Genomic DNA, 26,779 nt, shown 5'->3' on the forward strand with positions numbered 1-26,779 from the left:
GCGTGGCCTTCAGCGACCCAAGAAGTCGGAGCGAGGGCCAGGGACCCCGCGCTCTAAGTTTAGGAAAGGAAGCGAGGGGGAAAAATAGAGCTGCTCCTTTAAGAACTTCCTTTCCCTTTTACTCTATGTTTACATAACACGGGGGCCGATCCACCGCGGGGCCCGGCGGGGGAAGGCGGGGAGTGGGCGCGGGAAGCCCCACGCGCCGGGGGAGGGAGGGCCGCGCGGGCCGGGGATGCCGGCTCTCGGCGGGGGCGGGGCGGCTCCCACCTGCCCGCGCGCGGCGGGGCGGCTCCGCGGTCCTGCCCCCGCCCCTCCCCCGCCCGCTGCCCCCGCCCCTCCCTCGCCCGCTTGTTCCGTTCCTCCCTCCCGCGGGGCTCCGGCGGCGGTGGCGGCGGCGCTCAGCGCGGGCAGGTCCCCCTGCTGCCGGGTCCCATTTGTTGCCTAGTCTGGCTCGGGGCGGCCGCGACTCGCGGAGCTCCGGAGAGCCCGGCGGGGCAGCCGCGCAGCCACGACGGAGCAGCCTCGGGACTGGCCGCCCCGCGCCCCCTTCGCCGCCGTGCCCTTCCCCGGCGCGCTCACCCCCTTCTCGGGATGGGATTGTAGCGGCGGCGCGGACTCGGCGGGGATCGCGGCGGAGGCGGCGGCGGCGGCGGCGGCCGAGCGGGGCTCCATGTTTTCCCCGGGCCAGGAGGAGAACTGCGCCCCCAACAAGGAGCCAGTGAAATACGGGGAGCTGGTGGTATTGGGGTGAGTCCGGGCATCCCGACCGGGGGAGCTTCGGAGCGGGCGGCGAGCGCTCGGGGCTGGGTGGCCGCCGCGCGCCCGCATCCCCGAGCGGGGCCAGCGCGGTGGCTCGGGCGCTCTCTGGGGACCACCGGGGCGCTGGGAACGGCGGGAGCGGCTCGGGGGGCTGGGACGGCGGCCGCTGAGGAGGGAACCGGGATGCGCTGTCCGCTCGGAGGACGACGGCGGAGGAAGTGGAGGAGCGGGGCCGGCCCCCGGGAGGCGGCGGCGGGCACTGGGGCGCTGTGCTCGGGGACGGAGTCTGTGGTAATGCCGCGGGGACAGGGGCTCGACTTCCCCGAGCGCGCCGGGCTCCAGGGGGTCGGTAGGGGCCGGGGCTGAGGCGCCGCCGTCGCAGGCACTTCGCCGTGTCGCAGGAGACCCCCGATTGGCGGAACTGAGAGGCCCGAGAGGCCCGGCCCCGGGGGGTCCTCTGTCCCGGCTCCCTGTGGGCCCGGGGCCCCGGAACTCCGAGCGCGGCGCTGCCCGCGCGGCCTCTGCCGGGGGCTGAGGGACCCGCGCGGCGGGCGTCCGCGGGCAGCGCTTTGCATATTGTTATGGTGACCGCGGCGGGAGCCGCAGCCCGCGGGCAGTGAACTGTCTGTGACCTGGGCGGGCAGGCGGGCCTGGGTTCGCCGCGCCGGGAGCGCCGGGGGGCGGGGGGGCGCCGGGACTGGGCGGCTCCGGGCCGCATCCCCTCCGTCCCTCCGCCCCGGCCGCGGCCTCGCTGACGTCGTCCCGGCGGCGGGGGGCTCGCCAGCCTCGGCCGCCTCGGCTCCTTCGCCGCTGGTGAAAACCACATTTTGAAGATAGTAATTATCTACAATCGTTAAACGGCAGCAATTAGAGACTTCATCTACTTCCTGAGTTTCCTTGTGACATTTCTATTGTTTACCCTTAATAAGCCGGGAGCGAGGCTTCGCGGGATTAGAGCGGGATGCCGCGGGCAGGGACGGGGGAGCGGAACGGAGAGGGGGAAGTGCGGGAAACTCGGGAGCAGGAGCAACTTGGGTTTAGGACTGGAGGAGAAAGGATTATTTTTTCCTTTGGCTGTGTCACTCCCGGGAACCCGCGCTTTTGTCCTCTGTTGAAAGACCTGTATTCAGAACTTCGTGGGTGCTGATAAGGAGGTTTAGCGCGCATGTGAGAAATCATGGGTATGGAAAAACTCAGAACTCTGGAAAAAGTGTTTGATAACGAACACCTTGAAGTAAGTGTCGACTTAAAAATAACTTTAGAGAGAAGAATTTTTAAGAGAAGCTTCCAGACAGTACAGCCCAAAGTTGTCTAGTCCTCACTTTGTTGCTCTAGTATTAAGTGCAGTATTATTGGAAAACTCCTTGCCTATTTTGAAGCTGTGCACAAACGAGCGTTTTTCTCACCTGCATCCAATTGCACTTAAAAGACAGATGTTAGGGTTCACTGGAAGGAGGGAGGGATGACAGGAAGAGAGCCAGAGTTTAGCTTGTCTTATGTAACCTCAGTCCAACCTAATTTTGTGGAGTTTGGTTTTGTTTCTGCGGCTGGCTTCGAAGTATGTTTAACATTGTGAACCTGACAGGAAAGATTAACTTAGGCCAGAACTTTATTCCATTATTTCCTTTTGAGGAAATCATTGTTGAGATGTTTCAGAAAAGCAATGTGTGAGTGGGCCTGGAGAGCTTTTGTGTTCGTAGCTGGAAGTGCAGGGCATTTCAAAGCCCTGACAAGGATTTATACCCTGTATTGTGCTGGTGTCATAGGCTTACTCTAAAGTAGGCTATGTAAATGCATGGCCAATTGCACGTGCTCTGTCCTTTACTCGTGATTTTCCAGGAGACCCTGAGTATGACATAGCTGGCAGCTACCAGACACTCAGCTTTTATGTGTGCATCTTCTGTATGTGCCAGTACTGTGTCGGCCTTGAGGATCAGCAGTGAAGGAGGAGCTTTCATTATAGTGGTGTGGCAGGCATAAACAAGAAACATGTAAACAAATGAATAATAAATGGCAATTTCAGGTGTTGCCAAGTGCTCAACAGAAGTGGGTTAGCTTAGGAAATGTCTGCACTAGGCAGGTATTGAGTTCTTTAGCTTAGGAGGTCAGGGCAGGTCTCTTCTGAGGAAGTGAAATGTAAGTTGAGACCAGACTGCTAAGAAGATGCTCATTTGGTTTTTGAATACTTAGAAGAATTGTGGTCTTTTTCTTTTCTTTTTTGAGAGTAGGTTTTGACTCTCCAGCAATATTGAGCACATTGAAGAATGCTGGGGGAGTAGTGAGAAGGTAGGTAGACTTTAAAAAGATCCTTAGACCTTGAGACAGTGCCCTCCCTCTTGAAACAACAACAGTCAAATAAAAATTAATATCAACTTTGCATGTCTGATCATCTAGGACATAAATATTGAGAATTTCTAGTAGATTTCCTTATTGATAAAATTAACCTTGAGCTCTAAAAATGCTCAATATTGATAGAAGCTTTTGCTTATAAAATACAATGCTTTTTTTTTTTTGCTTTCTTTTTTTGAAATTGTTGTGTGACTTTCCTTTTTATTTCTCTTCTAAATTTCATAATGAAATGTCACTGAGAAATCCTGGAGTGCAGACTGAGGAACTGTACGCCTGTATATACAGTATATATGTATTTGTGAGGAACTGTATGTGTATATGTCTATGTCCATATAGAAATAGTTCTGCATATTTTCATGTGTTACGCAATATTAAGGGAGTTTCCAGGTAGTTAGGATTTTAGTAGGGTCATCACTTTCTTGGTAAGTGGAATTTAATTATTTCATGACTCCGACCAGTGAATGTATCATAGCCACAACTCTTTGTAGGGCCCATGACGTATCTGGAGGTACAGAAAATGTTCGGTCTGTCATGTCCTTTTTGCTATTTATTTTAAACCTGGCTACACTGAAAGTTGGGGAATTGTGTCAGAAATTGAGAGGCAGTTCAGTGTAGTGGGAAGAACATGAAGGGTATAGTCAGGAGACCTGAGTTTCATTCCTGCTTTCTTGCAGAGACTAGCTTTGTCATTTTGGCTTAGTATCTCATTCTGTCTCTATTTCTTTAGCACTAATGAAATATGATTGGATTTGGTAGTCATCAACAGCCTTCTTGGCCTGTACCTGTAATACTTGTTCGTTTTCCAAAAGTGGAAAATGTATAATTAACATATTCTAGGTAACCCAGTTTGTGTTGATTTTGTATATTCTTGAGCTGATGGTGCTAGAATTTGAATGGAAATTTTGTTTAAATAGCAGAAATAACCAATACTGTGATTGCTTTTTATGAAGCAGATATGTGCAAAACAGTTTTTTGTTTTTTTTTTTAAAGTTGTGGTATACATATATTTGGCTCATTGGTGTTAGGTTGTACATGAGGGCATTTAAATTTGGTAAAACTTTCTGTTCCAAGTTTAAGAAAGGTATTGATGTTTTGAAATTAAGCTAAGTAGGCTGAAATGGCAAGCATAAGGAAGAGATAATCTGATAGAATTTTAGAACTGGAAGGAGGCTAAGAAGTCGTGGTATATGTTCAGCCCTTTTATTTTGCTGATGGAGAAACTGGGGCTACAGGAAGGAAGGACTTTCAAGTTCATAGCTGAGCTGGATCACTCCACCTCCAGGTCACTGCTTCCCCACTTCAGCTCTGTCAGTTCCTCAAAGCTTTTGTTTTCTTGTAACTTGCATGAGGGGAGCCCAATCCCTTTCTGGATTCAATTTGAAGCATGCAATGCTCTTGCTGACAAATGGCCCATCGTGAGTTTCCGGAAAATACTGCTTATTCTCTTAGTTCCCCTAACCTCACACTTGAATGGATATTGTATTTTTGCTGGGATTTACTTTTCATTTGATGTTTCACAAATGTATTTTTATTGGCTCTTTCAACCAAGGGTTTTTAACCTAGGGTCCACAGATGAAATCCAGGGAGTCCTTGAATTTAGACCAGGGAAACATTGCATCTCTGTTTTCACTATAACTCAAACGGAAATTTAGCATTTCACTCAATTATGAGAATAGGCAACAAATAGACTTGCTGCTAGATTTGTTATTAATAGTACGCATACTATGTTATCACAGTTTAAAACTATCTTGATAATTAAGTATAATTGACTTCACTTGTAATCATTTGTATTTTACTTTATGCACTTAAAAACATTTTTCTTAGAAGGGCTCAGCAGGTGTTACCTGACTGCCAGTGGAATCCTTGGCACAAAAAAAGGTTAAAAACTCTACAAATGAATGCTCATAAATATGATTGGAAATGAAATATTTTAATGGAAACTGACCAAGATCTACATAAATGTCAGGGAGTACCTGCTTTTTCCCCCCTTTGCATGGTGTAGCATTCTATCAAATAAAACAAAGAGGACTGTTGCTTGAAGAGTTTATGATCTTTACTTCTTTAAATAAGCAGCTCCTGATTTTTAGATGCTGTTTTTGTTTTAACCTTGGCACTTTGCCTTGACTCCCCCTCCCTTTGGTGTAGTAATAAGAAACCTTGAAATACACCCTAACACTTACCCTTTTCTCATCATCCTGTCTAATTTGGGCCCAAAGGCATCAAACACTAGTGTCCTTTATAGACTAAAAGCCTTTTGATTTTTTTTTTTTTTTTAATAAAACAAAATCTTTACTGTTACTCAGCGTCACTTGGCGTGTGGGGTGATCTGAAGAGCTCTGATCTGTTGGTGTGGATGGAGTGTCTAATTCTGTAGGCTATTAAGGGCCATGATGTTCCTGGCTTTGGGTTGCTATATATTCCTTTACTAACTTTAGCCTTGTTTGGGGTATGTGGCTGTCTGTATGGTTTCTTGTCTGGCTTGCTCAGATTTATTTGTTTCTCTCTTTAACACACCAAGACTGAAACCTTCACTAGGACTTTTCATTTTTGGTTGTATTTCATCATGTGATCAATATTTGGGGATGTTTTATGCGAACAAAAATAAAACCAGGTTGATTCAGATCCCAGCAACTTTACCGAACATGTTTTATGCAAAAGATAAAGCATGTACACAGAAAGCCCCCAAAACCCCAAGAACATACCAGTTGCTACATTTGAGGGAGACTAATACTGTCACATTGAGGCAGTGGTTTTGTATCTGCTGTGTGGCGATCAGCCGTGGCCTCCCTAAAGTATGTATGTGGGGCTGTATGTTGGCTTTTGAATGGAGACCACAGCAACTTTGTGGATTTCATTGGCATGGGAAAAAACGTATTTTAAACTTCTTTCAGTTTAATTAAAGGTTTCTCCTGAGGTGTGCAGAATCTGTTTTATAAAAAGAAAAGTGAGAGTACGAAGGATTCCATTATTAGTTCTTACTGGACTTATTGTCACCTTCATCTTTTGGAAAATATGAGAGCAGAAAGTGCTTCATATTTCTTAGTTTTGTTTTAGCTACTTCATATGTGATGATCAATTTTGAGTTATGTGGCCAGTAATTTTATGACAAGTAATAAATGATAAAGTGTGGATCTTTCAGATGATTCAGAGATGTTCCTTTAATAATGTAATTTTTTACCCACTTGCATTCTGATATGTTTTCTCAAGTGGGAGAGAAAGGGGTGGAGTTACATTAGGTAAGCCAGGAATTTATTCATTCAACAAATATTTATTGGGTGTTTATTCTTCCACACATGGGGAATACAGCTAGACAAGGCAGACACATTCCCTGCCATGGTGAATCGCTATTTTATTCTTGTCACAGCCCCTTAGTGAAGAGCCATTACCGATATACAGTTCATTTATTTATATGAGCATCTACATGCTGTGCTCAGATGCAGTGGTGAGCAAGGCAGGACTGGTCGTTTTCTGTGGAGCCTACATTTTAGTTAGGGAGATAGGAAGCAATTTAGAGCATAAGCTGTGATGGGAGTGGCATTAGCAGGGTCATCTAACCCTGTGCAGGATGAGAAGATGAGGGCCTGTGGAGGTGAGAGGGAAAGAGTGCTCTAGGAAGAGGAGACACCTTATTCTAAGACTCAGAGGTGAGTGCTTCTAATTCTCCTCCGAGTACCAGAGCAAAGAGTGGTTGAATGAAATAATGAGAGGTGAGACCGAGGGGACAGGTCATAAAGGGCTTGTAAGTTATTGGAAGGATTTTGGATTTTATCCTAAGGGGATGGGAAACTGCAACTGGTTTTCAGCTCTGAAGCGGGAGTGGAGAAAGCAAAGAGGGATGCAGTGGGAAGTGAAGGGAGAAGCTGAGGCTAGGGCCCCAGAGACAAGCAAAGAGGGAACGGAGTGTGAGACAGCGGGCAGCTGTCCTGGTTCCAGTTTCTGGTTCTGGTCCCTCGTGAGACCTTGTTGCATCCCCTGTCCAGAGTTCTGTGTGATGGGCCATTCGTTCAATCAGTGACCAGCACTGCTGTAGGCACTGGGCCACATATAGCAGCAAGTGAGAGAGACTATGACCCTGCCTGCATGGATGGTGGTGATTGAACCAGCAAACTGGTTGATAAAACATTTACTCTCAGAGAGTGCTATGAGGAAAATAAAGCTGGATAGAGGGGAAGAAGGTGATTGGGTGGGCAGAAGTGGGGCCCCTCATGGGGTAAAGTGCTAGGGAAAAGGTAGTGGGGGAGGGGTCTTGTAGACAGAATAACCAGGAAAAGCTTTTCTCAGAAAATAGTCTGTGTCCTCTGAGAGTACCCACCTTTTTTCAATTTTTACTTACGCTTTTCTGTTTAAGCCACCCTGCGTGGTGGTTCTCCTACAGCCAAAGGATTCCAACTTTTCCATTAGTTAAGGAGGCAAATAAATACACAGTTTACCAAAGGGAAAATACAAGTGTGGGCAAACATAAGGATATGCCTTTAACGTCCCTAGACACAAACAGGGTTCAGTCCATTGTGCAGCTCGCCACGTGCCCAGAGTGGTAATTGCATTCCACTAGAGTTCATTGAAACTATCTGGGCTTTCCTTTGAAGTTTGCCCTTTGAGGGCAGGGACCCTGACTTCCACCCCCCCCCTTACAGTGTGAGGCACACCTTTTCAGGTGCAGGGTAGGTACTCACCAAGTGTCTCAAAGGAGAAGGAATGGATTTCTGTGGCACACTCCCGCGCTCTGCTCGGCACCGAGATGTCTCTGGGGCAAAGGAAGACAGATTCTGTAGCACAGCTGCAGCTTTCTAAACAATCCTCTCGACCTTAACGGCCCAAGTTACAGGCTCCCTGCAGTACTAACCACCTACTTTACTGACATCAGATACTCCAGTTTCAACCTTTGTTTGTTTTTCTTTTTGTCAGTCACCTAACAGTCATTTTGTCACCTGCAGAAAGTTCTGCTTTGAAGGGAAGCAGGCCATCTGTTCTGATTCCACCAGCTGCTCTGAGCTGCATTGCAGTGCACCACGGTGGCGTTGAAAGGCTGTGGTCATTAGTGCCTGTTAATAATGGCTGGAAATACTATGGGATACAAGCCTCTTGGATGACAAACCTAATAAATATGCATCAGGGGTATTTTCAGTAGCAGGTTTTAAGACTATTGCAAGTCATTCTCTGTAGAGGTTTTATTTCCAGCCATCCACTTAATGCTTCTCACTCTCAAACACTTAACTCTCTTTGTTCCCTGTTTTTCTACTCATGCAGAATCTGTTTTCAGGATAAGAATCATTATTTCAAGCTTTGTACTTCCATTCTAATTAATGCTAGTTTAACAGAATCCAACCAAAGTAGGCAGTTGGCGTGTTTCGATTCTAGGCTTTTGGTGTAAAGCGGTTGTTTCCTATTACCAAGTGCTTCGGAGGAGCTCAGAAGTCCCTCCTCCTTTCCTGTTCATACCTGGCCTTGTTCTTCCTGCTACCCAGTTATAGGACATGGAGCTTGTGATGGGTAAGCAATTAGGGTTTCCTGGAGCCCTTGATTGATTGATTACCTTGAGGAAAGGCTCTTTCTGCATGAGGATTATAGACACAAAGGAGTATGCTTTACACCAGATCCCAGAAAATTAGGCAGACTCGATTCTTCTGTAGTACATGAGATTACATTATAGTTTGGATGTTTTTGCTATTACATGCTCTTGGATAGACTTCAGAATGAAATCTGTATTTTTCCTCGATGTGTTTGTCAACATAGTTTTTCGCATATTTTCACTTATAAGCTTTCAGTCGTTTGACCTTTTAAATCATCTAATGAAAGGATTGTACCTAACGGCCATGATGTTGAGGTGGACATTACCCAGCTTTGCCAGTTAGTCTTGTAGCCAGTTGGAGACCAGATAAGAGAACTCAGGGTTTTGACTTTATCCCAAGTTCTTCCCCTATTGTCTTCAAATATGGTCAGCAATAGTTCCTCGTATATGCGTGCTGGACCCCTATAAGGAGTCGACTCCCTCTTCTTGAATCTGGGCTAGTTTTGTGATTTGCTTTGACCAGGCTGCATAAAGGAAGTGAAGCTTTGTGACTTTGGGATCTTGCCTTAAGGGGTATTATAGCTTCTATTTTTGTTCCTGTATTAGTTTGCCACAGCAGCCATAACAAAATACCATTGACCCGGTGGCTTAAAGAACAGAAATTAATTTTCTTACAGTTTTGGAGGCTAAAAGTCCAGGATCAAGGTGTTGGCAGGTTTGGCTTCTCCTGAGGCCTCTGCTTGGCTTGCAGATGGCTGTCCCTTGCTGTGTTCTCTTCGTGTGCCCAAACCTGGTGGCCCTTCCTTTTTTTTTTTATTAGGATACTAGTCATATTGGATTAGGGCCCACCCATATGACCTAATTTAACTTTAATTACCTCTTTAAAGACCCTATCTCCAAATATAGTTATATTTTGAGGTGTACTCGGGGTTAAGGACTTGAGTAAATAAATTCAGGTCTTAACACCCTTTTAGAAGGTAGTTGCCATAAAGAAGTCAGACTGCCCTGCTGGGGAGAGCAACTGTGGTGGGTGAGAGATTACAAAAGCAGAGGGACCGGTCCAATCCCCAGCCAGCAACTGAGGCAGCAGACCTGTGAGTGAAGCCATCTTGGATCCTGGGCCCATCAAGCTGCCCCAGTCTACTCCACATGGAGCAGAGATGAGCTGTTTCCATTAAGCTCTGACAAATTAAAGAACTGTGAGTACTAGTTGTTTTAGCCACTATGTTGGGATAGATTGTTACACAGCAGTAGACAACTAGGTACCATAGTACTATATCTGCATGTGGTTCAGTTGTTAGAGCAGACAGACTAATACGAAATAATTCACTGAGTTTTTGTTGAGTTTTCTGTTTCCTTCAGGTTATTGATTATTTTAATAAGCAAATTTTAGCCTTTTAGATGAGTTATTCCAAATATTAAGTCTATATGGTCTGAAAATCTTAGCTAACGAAAGCACTTGTATAACTTTATCATGTGTAAGTCATCTATGAGTCTCTTTGCATTTGTGGATTTCCATAATCAATATTATTTCATGAAATTCATTGAGAACACGGCAGTTGAAGAATGGCCTAGCTTAGCTGAGAACCATGCTTCTGGTTCGAACATAAGCAGATTTAACCCAGGACAGCTAATGTATGACACAGGTTTTCAGGCCTTTAAAGGCCACCTGACATGAAATAATACAACTAACAGGTTTGAGTACTGGAGGTCATCTATGCAGGTACAGGGCGGTGAATGGGCCAGAAGAATGTTTCAATACTGCAGTTGTGTGGTGAAGTGATAGGCTGGAAAGCTCACTCATATTAGTTATTCCATATGGAGGTAGCAGGCAGAGTTTCAGCTTTCTGAGAAGTGAGCTAACATTCTTAGGACAGATCTTATTTAAGTCTCCAAAAGGGTCTACATTTTCTCTTTTTTCATTCATTTCCTCTTACCTTTGTCTCTTTTCCTCTGCCAGAGGACAGTGGCTCATGTTGGCCCTAGCACTCCCCTGGGAGATGGTGATAGTGGGATAAAGCCATCATTCCCTCACTCAGTAGTGTGTTTTGGAAGCTTGTGCTGGAAACCTGTGAATGTTTTGGGGTCAGACCCCACCCAGCAGAGCAATCAAGGATAAAAAAACCTTTATGCTCATAGCCAGCTGTCCTCTGGAGTCTTGCTTTCACTGATCACCCAAGTGATGGTGTCTTGTGCTTTGTCCACCGTCAGGTTCTGCAGCCCCACGGCTCTCCTTCCCCAGCCTCCGAGGAGGTGTGTGCAAACCACCTGTGAATCACCCTTGGGAGGAATAACTAACTGGGTGCTCTAACTCCAGGTTGTTATTGCAGCCCAGGGTCTTGGCTGTCTCTGGCTCAGCTGTGCCAGCAGCAGAAGTGTGGGGACAGGTGGGACTGCATTGCCTATAGAACAACCCCTCTGGTGGTGTATTGATCCTGTTGCCAGGAGAGCAGAGCAGAGCAGATTTATGTTCTTGCGATGTTTGCAGCTGGTACAGGGCCTCTGATCACTGTCCTGTTTGCTCGCCCTGCTTGCCTATTGCTCCCGTGTCAACCTCTGCCTCATCTTCAGGGCTTTCTCTGCTCCTTTTGAATTGAAGTACAGGTCCCTGGTCAGAAACCTACAGTTTAAAATCATCATTAAAGAGGGAGCATCAGGATCTGAGCTTTTTTTCCTCCTCCCTTTTTTTCCTACAAGAATGAGGAAATTCTGGTGAGCCTTTACCTGGGTCTTTCTCACTTTGGGGAGGTGCACAGAGATGATGTCTTAGTATCCTGTATTGAGTGCTTACTCTTAGCCAGGTCCTGTGCAAAGTGCTGCTTACGCGTGGCCTCCTATGTTTTGACCAAGGGAGGTGGGTACCATCACTCATGTGTGGCCGTTGAGAAACTTGTCTAGGTTCACTGGACTGTTACGCGATGGAGCTCTGATTTGAACCCAGGCCTTTCTGACTCCAATGCCCTTGTTTATAAATCCTGCGTCTACTGTGTGTGTGATTTTTCACCTTATTTATTTTTTAACCGAATCCTTTCCATATTGGGTATTCTCATTAAACACAGTGACCTTCACTCATTTAATGAAGTTACCATTAAGGTCAAATGTTTCTTTTTTAATGTTTACAACTTATATGAATATTTTGGGGGAAATTGCCTATATATGTACTTTGCCCACTTATGTATTATGTTCCTAGTGTATATAAAAAAAAAATCAAATGTATTTTCAAAAAACAAAAATCACATATATGATCTCCAGGGAGTAAAAATGTGAATTCTCTTATCTGACTTCTTATTATCTGAATATATTACAGTTAAGTTAATGCTTCAAGGAAACCTGCTTTTATAATCTAAAGTAATTCAAAGTTTATTTCTCTGGTTTTGAAGCCATTCATTGAGGTGTTCTTCCTGGAGATCAGCTCTCTAATCTTGTTAGTTGTGGCATGCACCTCTGAAATATTCCTTTTCTCATTTGCTATATAGTTGGTGATAATTTAGAGTAGCATTAGCTTTTTGTTTATAGCTTGGAAAAGGGGCTTCTAGCACTGTCTTCTCAATAAAGGTATGTCTTTGCCTCGATACTGATGTCTCTGTTGGTTTTTTTCTTTCCTGTCTCTTGATTTTCCTGTTAGTATTGATTAAGGGAAAGAAACCTTCATAGCTCCTCTTCGTCTCCTCGCTAACAGTACTTAATACAACTTGTTCCAGCAGCCGCACTGGTTCAGCTAATCCGAAAAGTACAGGCCAGAAAAAGTGCCTTTTATTTGTTTATTTTAAGTGTTAACTTAGACCAGATGCCAACTTTAAGGCTTTGATGGAACTGTTGACGTAGACCCTTCTGGAAGCTGGCATAGCTTCATGCTGTACAGTTTCAACCTTCCTGTGAAGGCAGTTAAGCCTTTTCCGTTACAGATGTGGAGAGGCGCATTGGACCCAGAATTTCTGGGGGGGGGGGAGGTCATAATAAATAGGCATCCTAAGATATCAGATGGCAAAATACCAAAGGACAAATATAGCATCTTGATAAGCAATATTAGATGTTGTATGGAGAAAAAGCAGAGACTTGGAAGCGCTGCAGGGAAGTAATTCATTCTGGAGGTTCTGATAATGCAGTAAACTGCACAAGGGTGAAATTTGAGTGTTTTACACATACTAGAATGCCCTTCAATTGAATTATTGCCTTATAATGGTCATCTGTCCGTATACTGCTGTTTTAAATATTAAAAAAAATAGCAATTCACCTTTTTCCCAGTTGGGAGAGAAAAGACAAAAAGACACAAATCTTCATCACCTTAATAATCTGTGTACCTGCCCCCCCCCCCATGACTGTCAAAGTTCATGGGTTTATTGGCTGAAAGTCCTGTTCTGGGTAATTAATCGTATAGACTCTGTGTTGTAGAAGAAATCAAACTGCTCCTCAATTGTGCTGAGTATGATTTAGCCATGGTGGCAAGCCTGCAGGCTTCTTTCGCTCTGAGGGTTACCCCCCACCATACTCCCCAACCACCATCCTGCCCCAGAAGAGAAGAACATGGCTCTGCCATTAACCTGCTCTTCATGTGCAGCTGGATAGTGATGCTTCTCATTTTGTAGATAATGAGGTCTGAGCAGACGGCCTTTACCCATACTGTGTTCTCCTGGCCCCTGGACAATTTACTGACTGTCGGAGGCAGTAAGAACTTGGGGTCCCTTGCATGGTGTGAGAGGCTTGCAAGGGGGCCCAAGCCCCTGCCATGTGCTAGTTGCTCCATCTCATCAGGCCTCAGGGGATGTGACATCATCCCCATTGGAGAAATGGGGAAACGGAGATGGCAGGACATTTGAGTGACTCCTATGAGCCTGCACAGTAGTTTGTTAGTAAAGGATTTTGAAGTTTAGGAATTTGAATCCAGGTCTCAGGTTCTAAAACTTATGCATATTCTACTTCTCAAAGCCTATGAATCTTACATCACTCTCAGTAATAACTTTTGATAACGACCTGAAAGGTGTAGCTCTTAGTGTTTGGCGTTAGGTTCTGAAGTTGTGTTTATAACCGTAGAGAAATGCTGGGGATTTCCCTGCAGGACTGGCTGGGACCGGGTGGACAATGGTGTAGGCTATAGCTTTGTGAAGAGCCAGCCCCTCCTCACTGCTTGACGGCTTTGCCTGCTAACACTTCCCTTTATGTTCCTCTCCTTCAGGCCCATGGAAGGGGTCAGAGGATGCCTGCCCTTGTTTTTCCTGTTACCTCCATTCAGATCAAATGTGGACAATAGCTCTCCACTCCCTCAGGAGAAGGGCTCTTCGGGCCCCTTAAACTCAATTGAAGTGAATTTCTCTCTGATCTAATTGTTGTATTTTAATCCTCTTGAAGACTCATTATGTTAGTTACCATAAATCACGTACTCTTCTCGAGTTTGCTTGTGTAGTAATTTTCACCCCAATTTCTCCTACAGTTAAACCACTTTTAAGTTACATGTCATAGACTCTTGTAAGTTTTAGATGTCAGCACTAATCAACACTAATCATTTTGCTTTCCTCCACTGACAGATCTGTAAATGGACATTTTTGTAAGGCAAACCATTTATATTCAGCTAATACAGAGTTAATTTAAAAAGCTGTATGCTAAAAAGATGATATATAAAGAAAGTTAATAAAATTTTGGAAGAAGGAAGAAAAATCACTTAAAATGCTAATATATTTTTTTTTTGCACATACACTTTTAGTTATTGTCCATGTACAAAAATACTTCATAACTTCATTTCATACATAGTATATGTCCTGCTTTTTAAAGCATTAGCTAACTGACCTTCATTTTAAGAATTTGATTAATGCTAGAAAAACATTTCAGGTAAGCCAAGATATTTTTTCTTGATCAGAGCAGCTATTTTTTATAGGTTATCTAACACAAATTCTGCTTTTTTGGGGGGTGGGGTGAAGTATCAGGAATTGCTATGTGATTTCTAAGGTTCTTATCTGTTCCAGCAGAATATATGAGAGGACAAATGCAGGCTTATTATACACTCTTGGAGATCTTTAAAAGATCCCTGAAAAGACTAGTATGTGTGCTAAGGAATGGCTTTGGAAAACAAGTTTCTTAGGTATTTTAGAGGAAAGGACACTTTGAAAGACACTAAATCCTAAACACTCCTCAGTCAGTCCAGCCCAAGATAACTTACTTTCTTGCCCTTGGGGTCTACCTCCTGGCTCCCCATTACACCTTCATAGAATTTACTTTCTCTTCTTCATCTGTGCGTTTCCACTGTAGTTCCCTCTGCTCTGTCCTGCTCACCTGCTAAGATTTAGCTCAGGTGTCACTTCTAGCACAATGCCCTTCTTGACTCCTCCTTATTTTTCCTCCAGCCTGGAGCAATTTTTTTTTTAATCCTCACTCGAGGATATTTTTTTCCATTGTTTTTCAGAGGGAGTGGGAGAGGGGAAAGATGTGAGAGAGAGACATAATTTGTTGCTTTCCCCTAGGCACCCTGACTGGGGCCGGGGATTGAGCCTGCAGCTGAGGTGAGTGCCCTTGGCTGGAATGGAACGTGGGAGTCCTCAGCCCACAGGCTGACGCTCCAACCACTGAGCCAAACCGGCTAGGGTGAGCAATTATTTCTAATGAGCTCTCTGTGCCTTGTAAATGTCCCCTTCTTAAGTAGCCCCTTCAGGCCAGTGCAGTTTCACTCACCTGCACTCAATATTGCACCACCTCCTGCAGGTCAAGGATATTTATCTGATGAATGAAGAAATGCTGCCCTGGAAATATAAGCATTCTAATACGGATGGCTTTTTACCCCTTTTTTCTTGCTCTCTGCTCTGGTTTTAAAGAGTGGATTATTAACTTTTAAATAGGTATTTGGTTTATTTATGCTACTTTAATTAGCTTCCTAAAAGTATTGTCCTGTTTTTGTCTTCCAAGTTGCAGGGTTCTTCAGCATGTAAACATGATGGGTGCTCACTGACAATTGTCTGTTTGGCTTTGAAATGAGATGGTGGCGAATTTTCAATTTTCCTTTTAAACTTTAAGAAAGAGAAGGGGTTAAAGTGGATGAATATAGGGATGTTGTCTGAGCTGACAGTAATTTCAGCTTTAAATGATCTTAGTGTGTGGCATTAAAAATCACCCTAGAAAAATCAACAAAACCAAATGTGTTTTGACAGTGATAAATCTTTATTTTTACTCAAAATTAGTTGCTCTGGTGTCTTATCTTTTCACTCTGAATTCACAGATAAATATTCTTTCCATTATTTTTTTCCTGATGCTTATCACAGCTGGCTTTTGTGCTCATATGCTGGCTGGGTCTGTGCTTTTTCACTCTGCATCTTCTTTTCAAGTCCTTTCCTTTGAGTTTTAGACAGCTTTGTGCTTATAATGTGTATATGATGTTTGCTGTTTAGCCAATTTCGATGTGTTATTTTTTAAAGCCCTTACAAACATACTTGCTGTTTGTTGACTTTTCCCTTCCATCAGACCATGTTAAGTACAGCTTGTTATATATATTTGAAGCAAGACAGCTGGGGTACTCTGGAAGCCTACTTGAGTTTATTTTTTCATTTATTTTCTTTTTTTAAATCATTATCATGAAAAATCAGAGATCTTGCCATTAAACTCTGTTTCTTTTGCTGGAGAGAGTTGTGTATCACAGAAGAATATAAGCTATCTTTCTTCCTTATTTTTCTTTTATTCTGCTTCCCCCTTTCCCTCAACTCTAGAATTCCCCAATGAATATTTGTCTCCTTTCTTTATCCCCACTCCAGTTCTTATAGGGACCATAAGAGATAATGAAATGTCTAAAATTCAGGTTATTCATGGGATTTATAACAAATAAAAAGGGAAATGTGATATAAAAAAATGACTTATACATTGGAGAGCAGTGTGGGTGGTATAAATTAGTCTGAAGTAAGGCCCTTGTCCTTCCTCGTGTCTCTACTACCCCAAACCTGTCTTCTAAGTATCAGACCTACACAAATCTGGTTCTGTGAGCATGTGTACTGCCTCATGACTTACCAAGAAGTAGAAGGGAAATGGTCTGTCCTCAGTGTGTGCACAAATCTTTGGGAGTGAGCTGCAGTCCATTTTATTTATGAATTGTGGTTTTGTAAAGTGGCTTGATGAATTTGTTCATTTAATTTTGATTGGATCATAATAAGAGACTGTTATGGTGAGTACTAGGCTGATTATTTTTGCCTTGTAGATTTTCCTTCTGGTGTATTATGGGCACCTGCACGCAATAATAATAAAAAAAATCCAGAAATTGCAAAATATTTTCTCAAAATGAGAAATAATGTTCGGGGATGGTAGCCCAGAGACTTTGGTGGAATGTTGGTGAGTCAGTTTATTACTGAAGATCTGTCTCAAGTGAGATTTCTCCAACAGCTGACATTTTTTGGCTTTCTGTTATAAATGTATTAGCTATACCTGGTGACTATTATTAAATTAAGCTTTTATTTTTCTGATGGAAAACATTCCAGAAGCTGGAACTCTTGTCTCTTCTGAAACAGAAGTAACTGGGTAAAAAAAGACTAACAATATGCTACATTTTCTGCTTATTAAGAAAATTTAAGTATGGAGATTCCTCAAAAAATTAAATATGGAACTGCCTTTTCACCCAGTGATCCCACTTCTAGGAATATATCCTAAGAATCCTGAAACACTAATCAGAAAGAATATATGCACCCCTTTGTTCATAGCAGCACAATTTACAGTAGCTAAGATCTGGAAACAGCCCAAGTGCCCATCAGTAGATGAGTGGATAAAAAAGCTGTGGGTTATTTATACCATGGAGTACTATGCAGCTATAAAGAAGAAGAATCTTATATCCTTTGGGACAGTATGGATGGACCTGGAGAATATTATGCTAAGTGAAATAAGCCAGGCAGAGAAAGATGAACATCACATGATCTCACTTATATGTGGAATCTAAAGAACTTAATAAACTGATGAACAAAATAGATTCAGTGGCATGGAAGCATGGAACAGACTGACGAATCTCAGAGGGAAGGTGGGGGTGGGTGGGGAGAGATTAACCAAAGAATTTACATGCATATATGCACAACTGAAGGACACGGACAGCGGTGGGGAGAGGGACTGGAGAGGGATTGGGGAGGGGGTGGAAGGGGTCAATGGGGAGAAAAGGGGACATCTGTAATATTTTGGACAATAAAAAAAAAATTAAAAAAATTTAGCCAAGTAGGTAACAAGCTCAGCTTTATATGGTAAGGATTTCAGTTAACCAGAATGCTTCAGGCATGGCATACTTATGGACTGTCAAAGTTTTAACTGATGATTAAGTAGAAATCGCTGTAGAGGATTTTTTCCCTGAGATATAATTGACATATAACATTATATAGGGTGTTCCCAAAAATGTATACACACTTTTTTTTTGATAGCTCAGTTGATGTTTCTTTCTTTTCAGATTTAACCCATTTGAATTAATAATTATTCAAAATGTGTATACATTTTTTTGGGACATCCTATATTAGTTTTAGGTGTACAACATAATGGTTTGATATTTGTATGTGTTGCTAAATGACCACCATAATAAGTTTAGAATATCCATCATCATGCATAATTACAGATGTTTTTTTCTTGTGATGAGAACTTTATAACCTGTAGAGGATTTTGTTAAAATACAATATATGGAGTCTACTTGAGTCTTTCTTTGATGGCTTAGGCTTGCCTTGTTGATCCTTTTGAACATTAGTTATCATTGAATAAATAACACTGTAAATTTTAAAGGTAGAAAACTGGGACCCAAGGGAATCTTCTGAAAATCTTTTTTAAACATTTTATTCCTATAAATAAAAATTTGAAATTAAAAATTCCATGTTAAAGACAACTTAGCTCTCTGTAAGAACAGATTGTAGGGAAGACATGTCTGCTGGTCAAGGGCTGCATTGGTTCACCTATGTTCTGCATATTTGGGTTTTTCAGTATCTCCCCGGCAATGTGGGGGAGTGCTATGGTCCACAGTGTTGTCTTTGGTCATGCCCAGAGACTCTGGATTTAGGTAGTGTGCCAGGAAGATAAACATATTTGCTTCTGTGGAGCATATAATTTAGAAGGATCACTGTTAACTGCCAGATTATATTTTTAACCTTTTAACTGGAGGTTTCTCTTAATTCACTGGGCTGTTGAAAATGAGATTAAATCAGGGTTTTAGCTGAGGAGAATTGGTACCAGACAGCAAAGCTAGCAACTGTCATATGTGAAGTATCATTCTCCATGGCTGTTCATTTGGAGGGATGCCTTTGTTTAAATAAGAGTAAAAATAACAATTGACTCCTTCAGCCCACTGACCTTTGTAATTGTGACATCCCCTGATGTAATTTTTGAATGCCAAATACTTTAAATTGATGTATAAAGCATGGAGTTTATATGGGATGCCAGCCAGTGGTCTCATTTTAAAGCTGAATGGCGTCTTTCTTCTCTTTTGCTCTTTCACCATTCCTGTCTTCTCTTCCTCCTCCTCCTCGTGTTGTAGGTGTGCACTCTGAGACCATTCCTTTTCAGGAGACTGTGGCAGTTGGCCTTTGGTAATTTCCTATAGGAGTTTCACAGGGAGAAGAACCTGCCTTGTAGAAAGAGTTTGTTTTCCAGTTCCCCCTTGAAAAGCCACTTCACACCTCCTTGCCTTCTGGGTAGAGTTGACCGTTTTTTAGGGTTGGTGTCTGGTCCTACAGAGCTGGGAAGGTTTGGTTGGGTGTTAGCATAACAAAGTGAATTTCACCAGCCCAGTGGAAACTTTGTTTTCTTTTGCTTATTGTACTAAATTTAGGTGAGGGCATTCAGTTTATAAGGAGGAGTCCAAGATAAGGTCGGTAACCTCTTTCAGGAAGTAGTTTATGGCTTCTCATTAACATAAGAATTCTTAAGTAACTTCTCTTTCCTTGGGAAATGCCTGGTAAGATGATTTTCTCAAGTGAAATTTGGAGTGGGTAATAAGAGGAAAAGGGCTTTGGGGGCTACATTAACAAGTAATGGCTTCGTATCTGGATTAAAGTGGAGGAAAGAATGAAAACCTAAGCTACCCAGAGTTTAGTGGGCCATTAGATCCTGTTCTGTGGCCAGTACAGCACACTTTGCCAGGTTCCCCTCAAGGTAGCCTGGCTCCTTGTCACCTCCAGAGTGTTGCTGATCTGAATATCTTAGGTTTGAATCTTCTGCAGATGATGAGGCATGTGTGTAGACAAGATAGTTTTGTACAAGCTTCCCCCTTTTAGGATATTTAGGAGTATAGTTGGTGTATGAAAGATGACTACTCACTTTAGGTGTGGTCTCTAACGTTTTCACCAGTCATTTAAAAAACGAGATTGTGTGATCAAATGGAGGCTGGCGATTAGGTTTTAGGAGATTGAACTGTTCTGAGTTCATTTAAGTTGCTTAAGTGCTTTATTTAGGGAGTCAAACACAGATTCATCTTTGCAGAAGAGTTTAGAAACCTATAAGAGTGATGCTTGGTTCATTTTCATAGAAATATTATTTGATTCTAGACATTTCTATTTGAAGTAGGGAGAATCAGCCCATCTGCTCTGGGTGGCAGGTCCTTGCCTACCATCCCTTCTTTTCTGTACAGTTCTGGGAGGCTCCAGGATGCCTTTCCCCCTTGCTCCTTTGCTGCAGACATCCGCTGGAGGAGGCTGCCTTGGGCGCTGTCAAATGCTCAGATGTGTGGAGCAGCCAGGCCACGTGTCCTGCCTCCCGCCCACCCGTGCTCTCTGCATCAGGGCAGCCTGCATCTGTTACATGCTCACCAGAGCATTACAGTGCTCAGAAAATTGCTTTCTCCAAGGACTGGCTGTTTTTGTTTAGAGCAGTCATTTTTCATGAGGTAAAAGTAACTTCAGGAGTAGTCTTTGAAAATTGTACACGTAGTTAGTAAAATGTGCTGAGTCCCAGAACAGATAGTTTGTTTTTACATAGGTTTTGACACAAAGCACCTTACGTTTGGAATTTTAGTCCTACCATGGAATTAGAAAAGGTACTTTCCAGGATTTGAGCATTTCCTCTCTTCGGAATGCCCTGCAACTTTTTAATCAAATCAAAATGCAGGTGGTTCTGTGGTTCTTTTTGTCCTTCAAAGACTAAAATACTTATGATTAATTACTTTTTTATAATATCTGTCCAGGAAAATACTATGAAATTCAACTTCCCAAGAGGAATATTAACTAATAGGCTATTTGCTAAATTTGAATTTCTATAGCTCTGACTTTAGAAACTTTGTAAAATGATCTATTCGGCACATTTAAGGAAAAGGCAGGTCTTGTTAGAGATGTATGAATAATGATGGAATATTAAAGTTTTAAAGATTTAATCCACCAAGTTAATAATAGCATTTATTTTATTTCTGACTGTAGTTGATTTGTGGCATAACTAAAAGATGAGTGAGCAAATTGTTTTCAATATATTGTCAGTCTAGTAATGTCTGTTCATTCAACAAGTTTGAAGTCTCAATAGCATGATTATGGAAATACTAAGTTCACATTGAAACAATTATTTCTCCTGTGTTGTTGGTGTGTTTGTTTTCTCAGGTGCCTTTTCCCAGCCTGGCTTTCGCTTGTTTCCTGCTGACAAAGTTGATGAACATGTGGGGAGGCAATGGGAAAAAGTGGAGGTTACAAGTGATTCAAGCTGGTCTAGCCACAGAGAGCTGGGAGGATTTTCAGAATGTAGGTAGCACAGTTGCAGGGACAGCTGAGTGGAGGTGGACTCTTTGGATAAGCCACAGAATCCTTAATTATCTAACTGCAGGCCTTGCTTCTTAGATACCTAAATGATGGGGCATTACATACCTAATCATTTTCTTTGGTTTCGTGCTGGCAGGGGGAGCTGGAGGAGGGAGGAAGGAAAAGGAGACAGATGGGTCAGGAATGTGGAACAGTAGGAGAGAGGGCAAGACCAGAAAGACTATGGGGCTGCCAACAGAGTGGGGTTGAAAAATTTGGGGTCTTCTTTGTATTTGGTAGTTTCAAAGTTTAATTGTCTTAGACTAATTATGAAACTATTGAAAATTGGTATATCTGTATTTTGTATTCAATTTCTTGTTTTCTAAGAAGAGTACGCTATAATTTTTTGTTTAGTGCTTTTAAAGTTTATTTGTTATTGACCTGATCTCCTCTTACCATTGTTTACCTTTTCTTCCCTCTTCTTTGGGTACGTTTATATTTTGGCTTATTTTTTAAATCTTAGATTTACTTTTGAGTCAAGTGCCTTAGGGCCTTTTAAAAATGCGTACTGCCTTTTATATTTCAGCTTCTCTTTTTTGTTATTGCTGTTCTTCCATGCTGCAAAAAATTTTTTTAAGTTAATTTTCTAAAAATAATAATTTTGGTAATTAGCAAGACTCCACCAGCACAGATGAAGAATAGAGAAGCTAGGGCCAGGAGAAGTCCTAACAATGATTCTATCACACACCCATTCCATTTAGCAAGCTTCTGGTTGGTAAAATTGAGCTCCTTTCTTTGGAAAGGGTGGTGCAAATCAGCTTCGTTATTAAAAGGGAGAGGTGGGATTTTAGTATTTGAGGCTTGTCATTGGTAGGGCATTTCATTGTTGTTTAAATTGGCTTTCATCAGAAATCAATGACTAATTGTCTGAAAATGGGTCATTCTTCCTTCCCCACTTCTGTTTCCTCCCTTGTTAACATTTCAGTACATGTATGAATGAAATGAAAATGCATTCCTGTGGATTATGGCTAAGTCATGCATCATGCCCCAAACGTGTAATTCAGACAGGAGTATCTAAGTTGAGTATGTCTTAAAAGTTTGTAATTTTACAGAACCGATGCATCTTTCCCATTAATGTCTTTAGGAGTTGTAAACAATAGTTAATAACAACCCCTTCCTCCCCAAACACAAACAAACAAACTCCTTCCTCTAATCCCAGATAACCATTTAAAATGACTTAAAACAGTACCAGTGGTTGCTTTAAATGAACCATTTGAATACATTCTTGTTAGGTGCAAATTAATCTAATTTTTCAGAAGAAGTAACAGCAGCAGTAAATGCAACACTAATGAATCCTTAATTTTTATTTTACCTTTATAGTGAGGTCTAAAGAGAAAAGGACATTAAATTTAAGCAAACCTTTGAAAATGATTCCTTTGAAAGGAAGTTAACTTTCTTGAAAGTTCCTAAGTGAAGACTTACGGTAAAGGGTCAAGTGCAGACTTATACAGTAAAGGGTTCAAGTGCAGACACAGCACAGCCTTCAGCAAGATCACTAACCCTCCTTAAGAGGACCTTTGTCAGCATCTCCTTATAGAATGGCAGCAGGAAAAGAGAATGTTCAAGGCTTAAAATTACTTTGAGTTTTAAATTTGATGCCAAATTAGTTGTGTTTTTAGTTTGAAATTTTGGTTCAACCACAAGACAGGGAAAAATTGATGATCCAAGAACTAGAGCTAATGGAGTCTAGTAGATAAGTGGGGCAGTTGGACTTGTTATCAGGAGATGACGGTTCTCCTGTAGACACTGGAGGGAAGGTTGAGAGAATGGGCAGGTACATGGAGCTTGGCAGGTTTGTTGGCCAGAGCCTGTGGAAGTTGACATAGCAGCTGAGTGCTTATTTCTATCCTCTTTTCCCTCGTACATTATCATTTAGTTATCCTATCAGTTCAGGGGAGCATTAATTCAGTAATGTAAGAAAAGCAGTCTTGTCTAGTTTGGTTAGAACCCAAAAAGCCGTTCTAACCAAGGTCCGCAGGCGTGGACCATCAGGCTGGGATGGAAGTTGGATGGTACGGAACTGTTTCCTTGTAAATCTGGGATTTCCTTAGATGAGATAAAAGTATCACTTGATTTGTTTGTGTTTCTTTCAGTTTTATTGAGATATAACTGACATACAGCACTCTTAAGTTTAAGGAGTTTATAGCATAAGGACTTAGCATTTGTTGCAAAAAATGATTATCACAAGTTTAGTTAACATCTGTTACCTCGTATAAAAGTAGAACTAGTTTTAATCAGTTGAAGGCAGTGATAATTTGATTTAGCAATGAAAATATTTAACACTTTTTGGGAATTATTCAGTCTACTATGTGTATAGATCTGGGAAATTAAGCACAAGCATAGCTGTTGGACTGGAATCTTGCCTATGCCTTCAGTACTCTTGCTTCAGGAATGCGTGTAGAAGACTGGCAGGCCTGTGAATGGCCAGTTAGGCAAATACTGTTCTTTGGTCTAAGATTTTTCTGAGTGGAATTTGCCTTACAGTTTTTAGGAGATAATTTGTTTCATGGACCATATTCATGCATTTGAAGAATTTTATTACAAGGAAAATGCTTTGTAGCATTGTATAAAGACATTGGCAAAGCTTAAACAAATGCAGATGTATTGTGCATGGCCATTCAGTACAATATCAGCATAGTTCTCACCTTTTCCCATTCTTAGAGAGTTCCTTTATGAGCAATGATCTCTAATTTACTGTGATTTAAACTTGCCCATCTCTTTTGAGTGGCCTCTGAAATAAGGGGTAGCTGTGGGCTCACAGATATTAACAGTGGTCTCTATTCTACCTTTAAAATATTTGCTCACTTTTAAAGTTAAAACAACCTCAAGTTTTCGAGTAAATAAGCAATACATACATTATCCATTTATAAATCTTTGGAGCAGAACTGGGACATGATATGTCTTCAGTGTTGTTCTCTCCAATGGGGTTTTGTTCCACCTATGGCTCTGAGAATATGTGGAGCTCACACCAGGAATTTGCTCCCATTTACCAGTGATTGTCCTTGAATGTCTCACAGTCAGCAAGTTTTCAGTTAGGAATTTAATGCTTAGAATTGATAGCTTCTTCACTAACTCTGGGCTTCTTAGCCAAGAGATATTAGATTTCAGAAACCTTTGAGTAAGTTTCATATAGAGAGAGCCATGTCTCCCCAAATATAAAAATAAAATCATTTTCTTTTCTATCATTTTCCTGAACACTGTTATTAGAAAAAAGAGTTAAATTAGGAAGTCTTAGGGTTACCAGAAATCTACAGATAGAGCAGTGGCAAATTGAAATGCCTCCTAATTTCTGTTTACAAGTAATTGCCTTTTCTTAAGTAAGCTTCAACATGTTTGTTGTTGAAGATGTGGGAAATACAGAAATGTACAAAAAGGGAAATAAGGCACCTCACAGGTCTCAACACATGGAGGAGACAGTTGCTACTGGCACAGTGTTTCCCTGGCAGTCCCTACATTCCACCCCTGCTCCTCTGCTGGGCAGACCCACACAGTGGTGGAGGGCCAGCATGAATCCGATCCTGCGACATGCCTCTCACACTGTTCATGGCTGCCAGGGCATGTGCTTCCATGTGTCCGATAGGCTGTATCCTAGTATGTATTTTATATTTGTTCATTTGGCTTTTGTCTCTCTCACACTAGAATGTGTACTCTTCGAGCCTGAGGACCATGTCACAGTTGTACTTCTAGAACCTGACAGATGCCTGCAGTATTGTAGGGACTTAGTAGAAATTTATTAAGCAATGAATGAATGAATGAATCTTTTGGGCTCTTCTCTTTGCTTACTCATGTACACATAATTACGTATATATTTGTCCTTAATAAAATTCTTTACAAAATTCTCAGTTTTATTTCTTTTTTCCTTTTCATTTTAAATGCAGAGGATGTGATTGTAATGACACACTTTTTTAAAAAAGCACTAAAGATTGATATTTATAATAATAGTTTTTAATAAAAATAGGAGTACACAGTCTTCCTATTTTAAATTAAAAAGATCCAGACTACTGAACTATATTTAAAACTTTAAAAAAAATGTAGGGCCATATTTAGATCTTTTTTTTTTTTTTTAATTGTAGCTCTTTTTTTAATATTACATAAAAATTATAAAAATAGTACAGAGTTCATGTATACCTTTTACCCTGTTTCCTCTAGTGTTTTCAACTTGCATAACCATAGAACAATGATTCAAGACAGGGAATTAATACTAATAGAATACTAGTACCCAAGCCACAGATGTTATATGAATTCTACCAGATTATCCCCTGATGTCTTTTTTCTGTTCTAGGATCCAGTCCAAGATCTCACATTGCATTGGTCATCATGTCTCCTTAGTTTTCTCCAATCTCTGACAATTCCTCAATCTTTGATGACCATGACTCTTTTGATAAGTTCTGGTCAGTTATTTTATAGGTTGTCACTCATTTGGGGTTGGTCTAATGTATTCTTCATGCAGTTTTGTTAAGAAGTCCACAGAAGTAATGTGCTCTTCTTAGTGTATCATGAGGAGTACACAAAGATGAATGTCTCAACTAGATCACTTGCCTAAGGTGATATCTGCTTAATTTCTCTGTAAAAGTAGTATTTTGTTCCTTTGTAATTGCTATAATTGGAGAGAGAGGAAGGGAGAGGGAGAGATAGAAACATCAATGAGAGAGAAACATTGATTGGCTGCCTCCTGCATGCCCCCTACTGGGGATTGAGCCCACAACCCAGGCACGTGCCCTGACTGGTAATCGAACCTGTGACCTCTTGGTGCATGGGTTGACCCTCGACCACTGAGCAACACCAGCTAAGCATTGCTAAATATCTTGGGGGGACACTTTGAGAGTAATTTTTGTGTTTCTTCCACTTTAAAAAAAGGATAACCTCCCATAGTTTAGCATCCATCAGTGGATCTTGCCTGCAATAGTTATTACTGTAATGTTTGCCTAATGGTGATTTTGTATGTCTTTCATTTCTCTTACATTTACTAATTGAAATTATTCTGTAAAGAAAGCTGTCTCTTCTCTTTCATATGTATTTATTATTCATAGCAAAATGAAGTTATAGATACTTACTTTGTGGGTAACAATCCAAAAGTGCTATTATTTATTTTTTGCTTAGACTGTTCCAGCTTTGGTCATTGGGAGCCCCTTCAGGTTGGTTCCATTTTTTTGTAGAGCACTTCCGTCTTTTCTGGCACCACAAGATATCCAGATTACTCTTGTATTTTTCCTTCCGCAGCCCTGGAATCAACCATTTTTCCAAGAAGCCTTGATTTCTTTTATTGGAGAATGATATTTAGAAACCCAGGTCTGGGTATTAAGGGAGCTCATTGCTCCTAGGCCCTCTCAGTGGACAGAGCTAGGGAAAGCTCAGATATATATTAACCTGTGCTTGCATGCACATCTATATTTATTTCTATGTCATTTATGTAAATATATATTTAATACCATTAGTTTGACTGATACCTCTGATTCCAGTC

At 41.8% G+C, this 26,779-nt stretch overlaps 1 protein-coding gene across 2 annotated transcripts in view; it reads left to right on the top strand.

Annotated features, from left to right (window-relative positions):
- Positions 1–373: 373 nt before the first annotated feature.
- The window catches only part of PELI2 (pellino E3 ubiquitin protein ligase family member 2), a gene marked incomplete at its 3' end in the record, with an annotated part of 154,613 nt that continues 128,207 nt past the window's right edge, over positions 374–26,779 (top strand). Inside the window, exon 1 of one of the 2 annotated variants that reach the window (XM_081151903.1) lies at positions 374–750. In XM_081151903.1, the coding sequence (XP_081008029.1) occupies positions 674–750 (77 nt within the window). In that variant the 5' untranslated portion in view covers positions 374–673. The remainder of the gene's footprint in view (positions 751–26,779) is intronic. The other variant, XM_081151904.1, reaches the window with a different exon arrangement.

The sequence above is a fragment of the Miniopterus schreibersii genome, assembly GCF_964146895.1.
Source record: "Miniopterus schreibersii genome assembly, chromosome: 1".
NCBI classification, from domain to species: Eukaryota; Metazoa; Chordata; class Mammalia; order Chiroptera; family Miniopteridae; genus Miniopterus; species Miniopterus schreibersii.